Here is a 17,699-nt window from a genome sequence, read left to right as displayed (position 1 = left end):
ATAAATTCAACAAAAAGAACCAACTTATTTGAAAGCTAAGAGGACAATGATCCTCAACACAAATTGTTCAAGCAAAACATGCTTTGGACAGTGCTACAAGTAATGTATTTGCCCAGCTGAGTGCAAGTAATTTGATCTAAAAATGTTTTGCACATGTTGAATCAATGCCCTCAATACAGAAACTTCCACCAATCAAAGACAAGCCCCTCCCCTTCTGCTAGAAGGGGTTGGTCGACATCAAAAAGTGGATTAGTAACTAATTATATTCGCACTTCACAATGATAATACCTCAGTGTGATGGATAGGGGGAATGTTCTTTTGCTAGCTTATTTCACTCATTGCATCATACGCAACTCGCAAACCATCAAAAATTATTTGAATGTGTATGTTTGCTTGATTTTAATGCAGACAATGCAACATTGTTTAGTGATTTGGAATAATTAAAGACTGTTTATTTATCTTAAGAGGTTTAGTTTCAGAGGACTCCAGTGAACTCTGAAGCAGACTATTTTAATGTTGAGCAAGCATTCTCGTGGGTGGCAGAATCAGCAGAGGCCAATCAGTTTGCCACGTAATAATGACATGATTGCTTGCAGGTTTCATAAAAGGACCTATTAGTCTGTGCCATCTGAGTGTCATGACTTAACCATTTATATTTAGGCCCTGCTCCCTCTGCTGGAACTATCAGCCCATTAAACTGAGTGACCTGCAGAGTGTCTTAGCAACAATGAATGAAAGACATGGAGGTGGGATCATTATAGTAGGTCTAGTGCTATAAAATTGCTGACACTATGAGATTGTATTAAGTAGGCTACTGACATTGTCAACTTTCTTTTTTCAATGGATTTCGCAAGTGTTTTAACATTGAGGTCATGATTCAGGTAATGCTGAAGTGCTGCAGAAGCTTGCCTCTCATCCGGAGAATCTCCCCCTCAAAACATGGAAGAACCCCACAAAATGTTCTTTTACCTTGCCGCAGTTTCAGCAGGTTTGACTACTACTGCATAGTAATGCACCGAAACTATTTTTTTTTTTTACAGAAACAAAAGCTGTCATTAAAGTTTGCATGAAACAGAAATTGTGACTAGTCTTTTCTTCCCTATTGGGATCTAAATCCGAATTAAACTGCTTCTCAAACAATGTAGGGCGGGGCTTTATTTTGTCCATCTGAAATTTATTGGATCGTTGAATCGTTGTGGTTTGCTATTGCTGTGATCTTAAGTGAGTGACTGGTTGCCCCACCAAGAGGGGGAGGGGGAGTTTATTTTGATTAGTGATTTATGAAGTTTAAAAATATGCACTGATAAATCATTCATAAAAAATACTGCATAAAGAATTGTCAACTTCTATTTCATGGGGATGTTAAGCCCGAAACCAAAATAAAGTTTCAGTAATTAAATGTGTTTAAATGGGTAACTGAACTCGACATGCTGTTCAGGGTGCCATGTTTTCAGGTGATAAATGAAACCGTTCATAATAAAGTTTTTCAGCAATGACAATGAGTCACAGTAATTCCATCAAAAAAATTACATATTGCTACTCTAGAACATTTTTGTTCATGCTGAAGTGCATCCACGCTGCTGACATGTTGACCTTGTAGCTTATCAGTGCTGTGCACGTCAAAACACCTCACAGTGGAAAATGTCACTGATTTCGTCGTCTATTTCCGAAGTTTCGGTATATCACTACTGGTAATTGTGTATTTCTTAATTTCAAAAACAAGTTTGTCAGTGATAAATCTAAGATGTGTGAAATAAATGTGGAAGTTGGGACCTTTGAGTCAGTTTGGATTACTAACAGAAGCTCAGTCAGGTGGCCAATAAAAGAGGTTATCTTTAAAATGTACACAAACTGATCTGGTTCATTCCAGCTAAAACCTTTTCTTAACACACTTGTTTGTACTTTAATGTACATACATTCCTCTCTCCCAGACATCCATTACGTCTGTAGTTTATACAAAATGGCCTTACAATGGCAAAATTGGATGTACTCTAATGTATCAAGACAATTATTTTTGGTTAAATTTACAAAAATTGTGTGATAAAAAAACTGAAGCTTCCAGTAAGAACAGCGTTTTTGAACAGGGGTTTTGTAGACGTGTTTGCCAAGGCCATGGAAGGTGAAGGTAAGTCAAATGAAGAAGGTGACGAAAAAAGACAAGGAGGACGTTTGGATTCGGCAACTCTCCACATTTTTTACTCTGTCTACTGTCTTCATCCTAGTTTACCCTAGAGCTTCATGTTGTCTATAGCTAAATTTAAATTCAATTTTTTTATGCTAACGTTGTCCTATACTAGCTTAAAGTTGCAATGAAGCATAAGTAGCAACAGCTATTCTTACATATTGTGGCAAACATCTGAGTGTAACGGATTATCATAAAAGAACAAAAATGTAGGGTGGGTACTTGGTTCTATGAAAATGAAATCTGAATGAATCACTTAAAAAATGAATGTGAGCTTTTGCAGAGGGATGGGGTTCAAGCCAACTAATTGATAAGCATCACAAGGTCTATAACAAGATCTATAACAAGCATTTACAAAAAAATATATATTTATATTTTTACCCTTCATTCGGTCTTTTTAAGTATAATTCACCCAAAAATGAAAATCATTAATGTCATTAATGACTCGCCCTCTTGTCGTTCCAAACCCTTAAGTTGTTTCGTTCATCTTCGGTACACAAATGAAGATCTTTTTGATGAAATCTGAGAGCTTTCTGTCCCTCCATTGACAGCTACCACTTTGACGCTTCAAAAAGTTAATAAAGAGATAGTAAATGAAGAGATAGTTGGTGAATGTTCATCTGCGAATAAAAGCCTAAATTCAATCTGTTCAACATACAGTATAAAGCCATTGTGTCTCTTCAGAAAATTTGGACTAAACCACTCAATTCATATGGATTAGTTTTACGATCTCTTTATGAAGAGTGGTAGCTGCGTAGTTGTCCATGGTGGAGGTATTTGTGTTCCGAAGATGATCAAGTCTTACGTGTTTGGAACAACATGAGGGCGAGAAATGAATGACAAATTTTTCATTTTTGGGTGAACTAACCCTTTAATGTGGATTGCGGTGCTTTCAACATTTATGTTTGTTTAAGCAGTCTCACTTAAGTACTTCTTGCTAAACTAATAGCACAGGGGTGAGATAACCTGCATGTCTGAACAATAGGCATTTCACATTTCTCTTTTAATCGATCATCTCTTTATCTGTAGTAAAAATCTTTTCCAAGTAAAGAGACTTGTAAATAATTTGGCATGTATAAACAGTGACGACAAACACCAGACGAGTGAAATTTAAAAACATCTTTATAAATGCAAATAGAAAAAAAAATGACAACACACAGCATCTACACATCACAACAGATAGGACCCTGTGAACAGTTCAGTCCAAACTAAAGTCTGTCTCACACTGCCCAATAAACACCAAAATCCAATGGTTTTTGGTTCAGTGTTAATCCTGTTGGCATTTTATCTGGCAGTGCAAACCAGCCTCACATCATTCTATGACATACTGCTAAAATAGACCATTTTGAAAAATAAATCTTTTGGAAGAAATTTCATAGACACACACTCAGAAAAACAAAACCGTATTCTCATGCAGAATGTCACAGGATTCCCCTCACAGTGTTTGTACTGTTCAACCTCCTCAAAAAGCTTCTACGACAGTATCACAGGAGTGAATGTATTCACATACGGTGAGAAATCAATCAACACGTCACACGGTTTTCCAACCGGATCTACAGTCACATTCGTAACGTGTGTCAAGGTGTGTGATGACTCGGTATTAAAAATATTCAAGAGGCGGGATGTGTGGAAAATGTTATGGCAACAGAACCGTACTGACAAATGTAATAGAAAAGGCACTTCATTCTTCAATGCTCAGTGAAGACTAATAGTGAAGTATGATTACCTATAATTCTCTCCAATTCAATTACAATCTCACAGTTGATCATTTGTCTTAGCAATGGGAATTTTGATCAGTCTGGATTCCTGAGGGAAAGGAGCCAATGGCCCATACAGAGCCATCATGTTAAAAAGGCCACCACTAGATGGTGGATATGTGCTTCAGTCAAAACAATCAACAGAAATCAGATATGAAAACAAAGTTGCATATTTCTAGTAATGCTGCACACTGTGATACTGTCCAGGTCTGAAAGTAAACATGGGCCACTCCTATATGGTGTATAAACATTTCCAAACGATTAAATTACATCAGAGATCAAATATGTGATACTGTATGAACAGTAACCAAGAAGATTCAGAAAGGTTAGGTCGTATTCAACACTGCACAACACAAAACAGACTCACTCGGTCAATGAGGTGCCGTTTCCTCTGTGACCAAATACACAACAGTTGAATATACAGGTGTGGAGTTATCTGTAACACCTACTGTACCGTTTGAAACATAGTCAATCAACATTGCACATAAGATCATTAGGACACAGTAGAATGCCAAAAATTTAACATTTTATCACTGTAATCTTCACAGCTGTGCATTAAACTGAGAAAAAAAAAAAAAGAGTTTTTGTCAAGACATTGAACAACTGGTAAATGGTTCAGTTTCTGTTTAAAAATGGCACTCACATATTCATAAGACTTTTTACATTCAACGCTAACAGGGATAGTTCACCCAAAAATGAAAATTCTGTCATAATTTACCCACCCTGAAGTTGGTGATTGAGTTCTTCAAAATATCATCTTTTGTGCTCAACATAAAAAAGAAATACAACTTGGGGGTGAATAAATGATGACATAATTTTCATTTTCAGGTGAACTATCCCTTTAAAGAACATTGAATCACTGTTAAACCACAGTCTAGTAGTTGGTAAATGTTTGATAAAAAAAAAAAATTAGAGAGAGAGAGAGAGAGAGAGAGAGAGAGAGAGAGAGAGAGAGAGAGAGAGAGAGAGAGAGAGAGAGAGAGAGAGAGAGAGAGAGAGAGATTAAGCACAATTAATGTGCCCGTTAAATGTCATCTCTAACATAGAGTGCCAGGCTGGATACGCATCGGAATGCCACACACACAGAATACCCCAAACCGCAAAAAAAAAAAAAAAAAAAAAAAAAAAAAAAAAAGCATCATCAAAAATATATTCCGTTTTCATAAATTATGAATTTTAACAAAATTAAATTCATCCAAAAATAAAATATTGCATAAATAAAGTGATGCATTAAGACAAAGCTTTAATAAATGATGATTAATAAGCATTTGTGGAATTAAAAAATTGAAATACACGAGAAAAGAAAAAAAACTCAGTGCTTCAAGTAAGCCTGTCTCTACACATGTATGATTTATAAAATCAGATTCATGAAGTGAACGAGTGAAGATGGGAGTGTCTAGGCCAATGGCCATAGCTGAGAGAATATTCCACTGATCTGTTTAATCAATAAATAATACAAATAACCTTCCATAACTGCCATAAGATAAGAAAGCCACCTCTACAGGTGGTCTACAGACAGCTGTTAAAAGAATAGTTCACGCCAAAATGAAAATTCTGTCAGCATTTTCTCACCCTCATGTTGATCCAAACCTGTATGACACAAAAGTATTTTGAGAAAGTTTCAGTGTTTTTTGTACCAAGTCAATGGTAACCAAAATGTTTTGGATGGTCTAACATTCTTCTATATATCTATTTTTTTTGTGTGTGTGTTCTGCAGAAGAAAGAAAGTCATACAGGTTTGGAACAACATCAGGGTGAGTAAATCATTTTGGGGTGGACTATCCCTTTAAGGGCCCTCTCCATTTCATCCCTGCTGTACCAGCCTGCGATAGTGAGGCATGACCTTGCTGTCCGGGAGGTAGAGTGCCATCTCCAAGGCAACCAGAACCGTGAACTCCAGGGAAATCAACTCTTTGCGATTTATTCGGAAACGCTCCTCTAACCTCTATTCAGAGCATGGCAGATCCATGGGTAGGGCGAAAGAGAGAGAGAAAGTTACTACATAAATCATAATAAAAGATAATAAAATCCAAATCAGTAAGACACTTACATCGATCAGTTGCTTGACCTCCTGTTTCTTGAGGTCGCTGCTAATCTTGGCAGCTAGTAAAACGCAGGCGGCAGACACCAGCTTTCGGTTGTTCTTGTTCAACCTCCCTTGCAGAACCAGCTTCTCAAAGTAAACAAAGGCCATCGCTATGGTAACTGGCTGTAGGCCACACTCCTCGCTCACCGAGCGCATCTCCCTTTTCAAACTGTGGTGCAAATTAAACTTAATTAGAACAAATTTACAACATGCCTATAAAAACAGCTTAAATATGAATCACATTTCAAGATACTTTATTTCATTCAGCCTTATATGTACATAATGTTATGATAGTGTTATGTGCTAAAAGACCCGATGAAATGGCTTAACGTGTGCTATTTATTTCCTGTGTTGACATTCCCGTTTACACTTGGTGTTTTAATCTGTCTCTTTTGTCCACTTTCAACAACTTCTGTCCTGATTTCTTTAAAGGGACAGTTCACTTTGAAATTAAATGTTGGTATGTTTTAGCTTACCTCAAGGGCATCCAAGATGTAGGTGTCTTTTTTTCCGCAGTAGTTTCAATTTTGATATTTTTAGGTCAAACCGTTCTTGTCTGTCAGTCATATAATGCAGGTCTATGGTCACTGTCTCAAAGAGCATGCACAGAGTCCAAATTAAAACAATTCCCCATCGTCCAAATTAAACAATTCCCCATCGTAAGTACACATTGATGGCCTAAGACACGAAACGAGCGGTTTGTGTGAGAAAACAAACAGTATTTATATTGTTTTTACCTCTTATACACAGCCACGTCCAAGTGATCTGAGGGCGCGGGCGCTTCCTGCTGTGTGACGTGTACGCAGACTGGTGCATAGATATAGATACACTAGATGTCGCCTTAAAGACATTCGTTCCAATGAACTGCCATAGACAAGGCGACATCTAGTGTCGCCTTAAAGACATTCGTTCCAATGAACTGCCGTAGACAAGGCGACATCTAGTGAATATATCTATGCACCAGTCTGCGTAAACATCACACAGCAGGAAGCGCCCGCGCCCTCAGATCACTTGGACGTGGCTGTGTATAAGAGGTAAAAACGAGATAAATACTGTTTGTTTTCTCACACAAACCGCTCGTTTCGTGTCTTAGGCCGTCAATGTGTACTTACGATGGGGAATTGTTTAATTTGGACGATGGGGAATTGTTTTAATTTGGACTCTGTGCATGCTCTTTGAGACAGTGACCATAGACCTGCATTATATGACTGACAGACAAGAACGGTTTGACCTAAAAATATCAAAATTGAAACTACTGCGGAAAAAAAGACACCTACATCTTGGATGCCCTTGAGGTAAGCTAAAACATACCAAAATTTAATTTCAAAGTGAAATATCCTTTTAAGGGGAGGGTCTATGGGCGGGTAAATGTATGGGCTTTTCCAGATTTTTCGATCTAATGGACGAAATAAGCTTGCACAATTTACATATAAACACACACAGAGACAATGGAAAAAACATATGGAGAGCATCAGCTTTTGTTTCTGCTATGAAAGCCGCAAGATTAGGCTGAACGCGGTGCGTGTTAGAAATCAGGAATGCTGATAGAAAATTGTGCTTGGTACGTTTTTCGTCTACAAACCAAACTTGGGTCTCTAGCCGACAAAGTTTAAATCCTGTCTGGCTAGCGCGCTTCCCATAATGTTCATGCGTTAAGTCAATAGGCAGTCATTTGAGGCTGTTCGAACACATTCAACCACATGAGCGTTTACTCTATGAAAGCAATCCGTTTGAATGCGTTTCCGACTACTTCTGGAAGTGGTCGAAAGTGGACAAGCTCAAAACGTTTTAGACCCCGTTTACACCTGTATTTAGCATCGTCCACTTGTGAACCGATCGATCAAAACGCATCTTAAAACCAGGTTTAAACAGCTTCCAAAATGCATAAATATAACATTTCTGGCCAATAACAAAAAATGGTCAATAATATTAAAATTCAATTCCGTCTTGTCTAAAAATAAATAAAACATTAGAAATAAAATCCTTGAAGTTAATTTAGGCATCACAATATTATAATGTACATTTCTGAGATTTGCAAAATGTGTTTTTAAAGATGAACATAAAATGTGATGGTAAAGCAGATCTAAATGTAGAAATATGAGAAAAAGAGCATGCACAGTGAAATTTCCAATATCTAATAATGCTAACAGACATGGACTAAAAGCAACACAACTCAGGTCTTCAACCATTTTATTTAAAAATGACTTTACCTTCTGATTTTGCTTAGTGTTAGCTTTATGTGAGGAAACTTCTCCTTGAACGTCTCATTCATGTCTTTCTTCAAGTCAGACGGTTTCACATACTCTATAACGGTTGTCTGGAGGGGACAAGGTGAATTATTATAGGTGTCAAAAGACTATGGCTACTAAAATCATTATGGATGTGAGCATTAAACTTTTACAGCTAAAGCCTAGTCAGCTGTTATACATAAGAGATCATGCATCATGCCTATAGCAATGGTTAGACCATATTGAGCCCTAAGGGTTATCATATGACATACTGATGTGATCTGATATAGGGTAATAAGATGGGTTCAATGTGCAATTCAAATGTCCTTTCAAAGCCTTTTCATTGGTATCAGATTACTGAATCTGTGTTGGTTCAGTTAAGAATCTTACCACATAAGATGCAAAAATTAACACTCGTTTGTGCTTCCCACAAGGCCACTGGGGGTCACTGAGTAAGTTGGGGTCATAGTCTGACAGCTCGTCCACACCTAGCAAGAGTTACAACATTAATCATGTATGTACACATGTATGGACTTTTTTGAAAGAAATTAATACTTTTATTCAGCAAGGCTGCATGAAATTGATACACAAATTTCAACATTGATAAGTGGGCTGAAACGTTAAGTCGACATTATTGACAATGTCGACAATTCAAAAAAAAAAAATCGAAAAATATTTTTTGTTGTCGAATAGTCTTTCGATCTAAAGGCCTGCAATAACGCGGTTTGAACAGTGGGACGCTGTAATGCTATACAGTAATGCATTGCAGCCTTCCCAGATGCAATCCAATAGAAGAAGACACGGCGCTTCGGAGTACAAACAAAGCCAAAGCATTAGAGTGTTTGGCTCTGTTTGGAAAGTTAAACATAATTACAAAAATAAAAACCTGTTATATGTAGGGCTGCTACACCCACACATTCAGACTTGCGCAATTGACACTGTTCTTACACCACAGGTCAATTTTCTCATGAAAATGGAATTGAATAGAGTTGAATATGTCAAAATCGAATCACAAGCTTATGAATAGAAATCGAATCGTGAAAATTGTCAATGCCCAGCCCTAATAAAAAAACAGTACCAGTCATCGTAGCAGTTGGACTATTGATGACTTCTGAAGAGGACAGAAAACCTGAAGGAAATTGGTCTATTCAGTTTGCTTGAAGTTTATTAATAAGACATTTTTGGGGAGCATAAGACACTTTCAAAAACAGCATAGAGGCCTTTCTGACCCCAAACTTTTTAACAGTAGTGTAAAAGTAATGTGCATGCTGGAAATGCATGCACATTAGATAAAAATCCCCAATGAATAAACATAAAAATGCTATAATTAGCACATAATGTATCTGCACATGTAACTCACCAGTATCTTGTATAACTGTGCTGTTGATTCGGGAAGGGGTGAAGTTCTTCTGCCCGTTGATTCGGTTTCGAGACATTGCCGTCTGAGCTGTACTGATGTCAGGTGGGCCACTGCTCTTCTGCCTGACCAAGGCATTAGTTGGGAGCAAAAAACGGGCATATGATACTGTCTGCAACACACAAAATTCCAGGGCTATCAGAGAAAACAAACATTTACATTGCGCAAAACACTCGCTGACCCAATACTGCACCTTGCACAATCATGCTTTAAAACAGATATTGATACACCACCAAATAAACAACCAAGGAGGTTTCTAAGCCACATAATCATGCCTTTTGCTCAATCTTAGAGTAATATATCCCATCTTACCTTTCCAAAGTCCACCTCCACTCCCTCTAATCCAGGGACCATTTCAACTCCACCACCAGAAGAGTGTCTCTGTCTCTGGGCTTCTAGTTTAGAGTCACTGCAGAGGAAAGATAAATTATTAACCGTCAGAATTTAATAACTTTTCTCTGCACTGAAACAATTTATTTTATTCCGATATTGAGATAAAGACTCCTCTGTCTCTTATTGCTGTTGCCTGATGCAAAAGACACTAGCGGAGCCAGTTAATATACCAGCAGACTGTTTATAGGCTGGTCTGTTTGTAAAGTCATTCTTCATTTGCAAGTTATTACGGTTTCATTATGTTAAAGCTCAGAATGATACATCTTTGTGTTTTTTAAATAAATGCATACTGACAAAAATAAAATAAAATTCTATGAATGATGTGATTGGCCAGTGTATGACAGGTGGATGACAAATCACTGTGAACTGGACTGCCAAAAGCAAAATATGAAAAAAATGATTCATTTTATTTAAAAAACTATTTATTTATTTTATTTTATATATATAAGAAATACACATAAGAAAATGTGTTGAGTGGTTTTCACAAAGCTGGATGTTGAGTGTGTAAAGTGCTCTGTTTTAAAATTATTTTAATTTATATGAATTAATTAATTAATTAATTAATATTTTATATATATATATAGCTTTGTGAAAATGACTCAACACATTTTCTTCCATAAATAAATCATTTAGTCTTTTGTACATCATATTTCATAGTCCAGGCTTTACTTAAAGAAAAAAAACAGCTGATTTGTCCATCCCTCGTGGATTTGCATGATATGAAATGAGTTGTTTGGCTGACTGTGGTGGCTCTGTACCTGATGTGATAACTCTCTCCATAGGGCAATACAGAGAAAGCAGCACACAGGGACCTCTTGGCACAGATCAGCACAACCCTGCAGGACACAGATGGCAAGTGCACACAGAAAAGACAACATCGGTCACCTAAACCATCCCATTACACCAGCCATGTTTACACCACACAAGTGCATATGGGTCACAACAACATGCAGCACAATGCAAATGAGAGATCAAATGGCACTGGAAATGACATTAGTGACAAAATGAGCCAACAAAAGTCAATCCATTCTTCAACCACACATCCATAAATTGTCCATTTAAAGCAGCATGTAGCTTTCTATGTCAAAGTAGATTGGTCAGCATGACCAAATCTGATTACAACAAACTCTGTCACATTTCCCAGGAGCCTGAACGGCATCACAATTAACAGGTCAGCAGCTTGTGACATGGGTTTATGTTCAATGAGGTCAAAGGGCCATTATAACATTACTGCTGATGTCATGAGGCTGGGGGAGAATGTGCACATGAGTGAAGGCGTGATTTCATGGTTGATGATGTAATGCGACATTAAGCCAGGGGGTAAAACTGTGAATTGCGTAATAAACAAGATAATCTCAGAAAATAGTACTCCTTTTTCTTTTCTTTTTGAAATTGAATCTCTTTGCACTATGTGTTTACTATGTTTGTTCTTGCTTTTGTTTTTTCTTTCTTTAACCAGTGTAAAATTAACGACCAAATAAGGTTGTGTATAAGTCATGTTATGTTATGGTGCAATAAAAAAAGAAAAGAGAGAAAAGAACACTTTGCTGATGCAGAATACAAAAGTAAATTGGGATTTTGGCACAGTTTACAAGAGGAGAAAAGTAAGTTAGAGGGAGAAAGCAAAGGAATCAGGGAGGAAGAGCACTTTTTGGAAGCATTTATCTTACGTAACCGAGTTTCATTACATTTTAATGTCTCTTGCCAAGGTGTAGTTCTATTTCAGAAGAAGCCAGCGATCTATAAGGTTCCATTCAAGATTGATTTAATTTAGCTCGGTTGTTCCCCGTGTAGGCAGACACATCCACCCCCCATTTCTTCTGCCTAAGAACCTAAGTGAGATATACCAGTGAGTACTTATGCCAGTTATTAAGTTAGCGAAGGAATCACAGAGTCTGTCTGAAGCTGCACTGTTTCACTTAGCATACACTTTTTTATATTCACCCTATATGACTTGAGTTATGGGAATTGAACTCCTCTATCCTAATTGTTGACAAAAAGAATAAAAATAAAAATGAATAAAGTAATAGTAAAATTATTATGCAAGTTAACTAAAAAAAAAGTTAAGCTGAAGTTCAGCAAAATTATAGAAAGTATAGAAAATGAAATCAAATATTCATTAAACAAAATTAAGTTAACTTACTAACAAATAAAGTTTAGAATCTAAATTTCAGCTAAATATTTCATTGTCCCACCTACAAAATGTATTAAGTAAAATGAATATGTAATGTATAAGTATTTTACACATTAATGATCATTAAATGGTTAAATTGGCTTTGCAATGTAAGCATCATCAAGTATGTAAATATATTACTATATGCTACAATATGCATGTTATTATCAGTCAGGCTCAAAAAGCAACTCTCAGATTTTTTTGAACTCTGTCTTTGTGTCCACCAAGGTCTACTTAGCTTCAAACAGATTCAAGACCCCTGGTCTAGACTAGGCATGTGCCGGTATCAACTTTTCATGCTGCGATTAATTGATTGAGCTTTTACCACGGTATACGGTATTATCACGATATTTTAATTGCTCAAGAGAAATGGATGGATTGGTGGGGGGGATGTAGAAAAAAAACTACTTGTATTACAATAGTGATTGTCAAAACATTTGGTAACTAAATAGAATTTTACACAATTTTCACGCTTTCAATTCTTGGGATTTGATTTCAATCTTGATTCAGTATTGACTTTTTGGATAATTATTAGGTAGGCTACAGTAGACAGACGTTAATTTTTCTCAAGAAAAAATATATCTCACATAATGCTGTAAACATACAGAGAGCCCTGTCTGCTGGTATTATTAAAGGTTAAAAATTAACTAATTAAATTAGATATAATTTGGTTTTCATTATAATAACAATTATGACACAAGTAAAAATATAATGCAAATGTAATATAGTGCACATATTTAGCAAAATACTCCTCTCTATAGCTTTTTTTCTAGTCAACTAACGTGTTGGTCATTAAATCAGCCCGGTCTCACCCCAAAACGTCACATACTGACGCGTCTTGACCAAACGGCAATATACGACGAAAAGGGTACCCCTAAAACGTCCATATGAGACGAAGACATAAGCGCACCAGCAGCGCCTCTTAGCGGTACCCTAACGCATACCTAAACCTACCCATAACCCGAATAGTCACATACGGACGTTTTAGGGGTACCCCTTTCGTCGTATATTGCCGTTTGGTCAAGACACGTCAGTATGTGACGTTTGGGGGTGAGACTGTGTTAATTAAATGGCTTTCCTGAGGTAAATGTAACGTTCTGTGACATAATTGTTCACCTGCAGTTTTATTGACCTCTTTCCGTGGTTGAAAAACACTGAATGATCGATATTATGTATGAGGCATATATACCTTTCGGTAAATTGTAGCCTACTGTATCTTTAAATAAAAAGTAACAGATGATCGGTTTACTTGAACTGAGGCGCTACAGTGATCTGTCAAGTCACATTTACAAGCACCAAAACAGTATTTATTGTCTGAATTTCGTAATAAAATGGACAGAACATGAGAGCTGAGAATTGTTTTCATACCATAATAACCTGCTCTGTCTAGTCTGTCGGTCTCCGTGTCCTCTTTGCTCCGCGATTTTCCTCTGCGTGAGAAACTGCATGTGGCGCGAGAGCGTTTGAAAAGTGTAAATTGCGTGAGTCTCACGCTGAATGCGTATTGACAGCTCTGCTTTTAGAAGGGGGATAAATCGTCGGCAGCGTGCCTCCTTCCGTCATGCTTCTTCTCCATGTGAGGATTGTTTACATTAGACTAGAGTGCGCACTGCGCCGCATGCACACAGCGCTATACATGTGGGGATTGTTTACATCAGAGTGCGCACGTGTTTCGCGCAGCATACGCAGTGTTTGTTTAAGCGGTTGATGGAAAATAAGCTAATACGCGTTCTATAAATATAAATTCTGATCTATTATTTTTCACGGTATTTTGAAGTGCCCACGATAACAATATCGTGCATATTCATTACCGCGATTTATTGCATTACCGAATACCGGCACATGCCTAGTCTAGACTGATGGTCACCGTGATTTAGCCAAGTAAGACATGTTCCTGGCTCAACAAAATGTTGATCAAGGAACAATATTTTTGTCCTAGCCATAACATATCCCTAAAATCAGAGAGAAATGCTAGGTGAATAACACTGATGTAGAAGCACCTAACTCTGGTTGTAAACCTAAACTTGAGATAAACTGTAAACTTGTCCCTAAAATCTGATTGGTATGTTGTAGTTGTTAATGTACAGACTTAATATGGGAAAACAATATAACATAGGAATAAAAAACGTCCTTATGGGGAAAATACTTCCTAAACCATGTCAAACCCGCCAACTCACCTACTCCCTCGAGTATCATACGGTCTCATAGTCTTGATGAAGTGCACTTTCTTGGAAACCTTTGGCCCCGGAGACCCAGAAAGGTTACGTGTCCTGCAACAAGAATGTAACAAAAATGTAGATACATACATGCGACTTTAATTTGTATAAGCTTAGAGACAAATTGTGATGTATTAAATTGAAGTAAAGGCATAATCTTTTGGCCCTTGACTATAAACTACGGCTTAAAAGGTCGCCCGTCCAGCATCAGTCTGTCAGAGCAGACCTTACATAAAGAGATGAGAGGATGAGAGGAATAGAACAGGAGAGAGATGAAAGGCAAATAACAAAGACGACACAGGAAATGATGTGCATATGTACTGCAGTGAGATCACGAGGCTCCGTTTACATAAGCAACATCACCTACTAGCAGATAAAGCTTGTTGTGACTGGTTGATGGCCTTTATGCTATACTTCTCTGACTGACTCAGCAGTCTCCTCTCAGTTATCAACTCTCACAGCAGTGAAATCTCACATTCTCAAAAGAATGTGTCTTATGAGCACGTCCTTTTTAGTGAATCATAAAAAAAAAACAACTGTGTGACTTTCCGAACAAATGACTTTTATAAGTCGGTTTCTATTGTGCATCACATAAAACATACATTGCAACATAAATAGTCTGATTTCGGGATGAATAAGTTTAATGAGTCAGTTCTTTTTAATGAGTCAAAGATATGCAATGCAGAATAGTCTTATTACCAAACAAATTACTCATTTGAGCTGATTCGCTTATCGCTTATCAATCAGTTAAAGGGTTAGTTCACCCCAAAATGAAACTTGTCCAATAATTTACTCACCCTCAAGCCAACCTAGGTGTGTATGACTTTCTTCTTTCAGCCAAACACAATTGAAGTTATATTCAAAAATATCCTGCCTCTCCCAAGCTTTATAATGGGAGTGAACAGTAACTGTGATTTTGAAGCCCCCCAAAAAAGTGCATCCATCCATCATAAAAGTAATCTTAACGGCCCCAGGAGTTTAATAAAGACCTTCTGAAGCAAAGCTTTTTTGTAAGACAAATATCCATATTTATAACTTTATAAACTATAGCCTAATCACTGGTTTCCAGTAACGAACGTATGCGTGTAGAGTTCCGCCCAAAGAGTGACCTCTGACCCGAAGTATGACATAGGATGTAGGAGTAATGTAAGCTTAGGTGAGAGTAGTTCAAACAAATAGGGCTGGTCAACAAACTCAAGCTCCTCTAATATTTCTCTTTAAAAATTCTCGATTTAAACATCTAATTCGTGACCGGTGTTAGACCGGAACTAGACTCACATACAGCTGTTATCGGAAGCCAGTGATAATAGTTTACAAAGTTATAAATATTAATATTTTTCTTACAAAAATGTATCACTTTGCTTCAAAAAGGCCTTTATTTAACCCCCTGGAGCCGTATGGATTACTCTTATGATGGATTGATGCGTTTTTTTGGGATTCAAAATCTCAGTTGCTTTTCACTCCCATTATAAAACTTGGAAGAGCCAGGATATTTTTAATGTAACTCTGATTGTGTTCAGCTGAAAGAAAGAAGTCATATAGACTCACTTTATGAACAGCAAGTTATTACTTTCCTCATGTCCGACTCGAATTGAACCAAGAATTGATTTTATGTTATGTCAAAATGCAAATCAAAAATAGTTGATTTTCAAAATGTAGTTACAGATAAACATTGTTTTTTGTTGTAATAAATGGTCATTTGTATTTATATAAATTATTATATAAAGTGCTATTACTGAGTAATATAAAAGTTAGAACCAATATTTCGATTGTCTCACTAGTTGAATTTGTATTTTTTTAAAGTAGCCTACTAAAAAAACCGGAACTAGAAATCCTTACGCTTCCCAACCTGTTCATTTTAGCAGGTCTCAAAAATGTCGCAGAAATATTTCCTGTCAAACCCTTGCCTAGAAAACAAGACCTCAAAGATGAAAATGAAAGTTAAACAATAAGGCGGAAGTCAGTAATTCAAGGGGATAGATTCGTTGTTGTTTGGTTTTTCTCGTACTGTAATGTGCACTGTTTATAATACTGATTGAAAAGTCATAAACGAATGTAAACACTGATAAACAATAGGCCAGATGCAGTTGTGACTATCCAAAAGCGTGCTAAGATTTGGAAATAAACATAGCTTTCATAAACAAATATATATATTCAGAATTGTTTAGGACAGCTGTAGAAAAGGTTACATCACACATTTACTCCACATTTGATTGAATGGTGTAATTTATGCAATCAAACCCAGCCAGAGAAAAAAACGTCAATAACGCGTGTCATTGTTTGCCAAGCTGTGTGTAAAAACAAAGCTCACCTTTGACGGGGATCAGGCACTGGGTTGGAGCCCGGGAACTGGCTGGGTGGTTTACTTGATCCTAAAACCGGATTCAGCGGTCCAGAGGTCGGTGAAAGAGGGGGTGCCTGAACTGACAAAGGATCTGCTCGTCCATCCTCAGTAAAAACGTCGCTGATCCCTTGGTTTAATACTGGAGGAGGGCTCAGAGGAGCAGGGTATGTGTTAGTCCTCGGTATAGGGGTCGCAGTTCCTCCGCTGATGGAGGATGTCACTTGTGTGAAGGTTCCGTAGCTGCTGGATGTCGACAGAGGGGGACCCGTCACCGCCGACGACACACCGACATCTAGACACCGGCTCTCGGCTTCCCTGGGGCCAACGATTCCATTGCTTAGGTTGTAAACCGGTCGCCCGTCCAAAGATATATTGGTGAGAAACAATAGTGCTGCTTGTCTGCGACGGGAATCCCGGCTTTTTCGCAGGTGTTCTTTGTGAGGTTTGGCTGAATTAGTCCTCGGACAGACGCGAGGACCGCAGGCAGCGGCCGCCATTCTACTGTGAGTAAGCTAAAAGCAGACAGAGAGCTATTAGAGCGGCTGAGGGATTGGCCACGCCCCCTGAAACCTTATTGGTTCAAATTTCTGACACTTGCATATAAATTAGACTTTGTCTCAGCGGATTGGACGAGAAGTCTTAGTTAGTTCATAAATTTGGCTTCAAATGTACAGGAGGACACAAGACATCTGTTGCTTTCTTTGAAACATTATATATTTTTAATGAGAGTGACACTTACGTTGAATTATTTTATATATGTGTATATAAAATATAATTAAATGTTTATTTCTAAAAATAAGCATTAAGTTCCCCCTAAACTAATAATCAGAACGTGTCCCACTGTATTCACCCTTTTTTTTATTACTAGGGAATATGAATGTCCATTTATGCAATTTCTAGTTG

The 17,699-nt window shown here is 37.4% G+C and overlaps 1 protein-coding gene across 2 annotated transcripts; it reads right to left on the bottom strand.

The window, feature by feature from the left end:
• Positions 1-5,089: 5,089 nt before the first annotated feature.
• On the bottom strand, positions 5,090-17,299 carry cables2a (Cdk5 and Abl enzyme substrate 2a). Of its 2 annotated transcripts, XM_081387715.1 has the most exons (10): positions 16,764-17,299; positions 14,414-14,506; positions 10,822-10,899; positions 9,983-10,079; positions 9,614-9,782; positions 9,332-9,382; positions 8,644-8,741; positions 8,236-8,342; positions 5,990-6,194; positions 5,549-5,884 (listed from the first exon to the last, which is right to left on the bottom strand). In XM_081387715.1, exons 1-10 carry the CDS (start codon positions 17,291-17,293, stop codon positions 5,744-5,746), a joined length of 1,569 nt encoding a protein of 522 aa, XP_081243841.1. In that variant the 5' UTR covers positions 17,294-17,299; the 3' UTR covers positions 5,549-5,743. The 2 variants fall into 2 exon arrangements, with proteins under 2 accessions (XP_081243842.1, XP_081243841.1); XM_081387716.1 differs by lacking the exon at positions 9,332-9,382 and having other exon boundaries at positions 5,090-5,884; positions 16,764-17,296.
• Between the last annotated feature and the right edge of the window lie 400 nt (positions 17,300-17,699).

Source organism: Scardinius erythrophthalmus (genome assembly GCF_964197995.2).
Source record: "Scardinius erythrophthalmus genome assembly, chromosome: 15".
In the NCBI taxonomy this organism is placed as follows: Eukaryota; Metazoa; Chordata; class Actinopteri; order Cypriniformes; family Leuciscidae; genus Scardinius; species Scardinius erythrophthalmus.
This window is presented reverse-complemented; position numbering and strand designations above follow the sequence as displayed.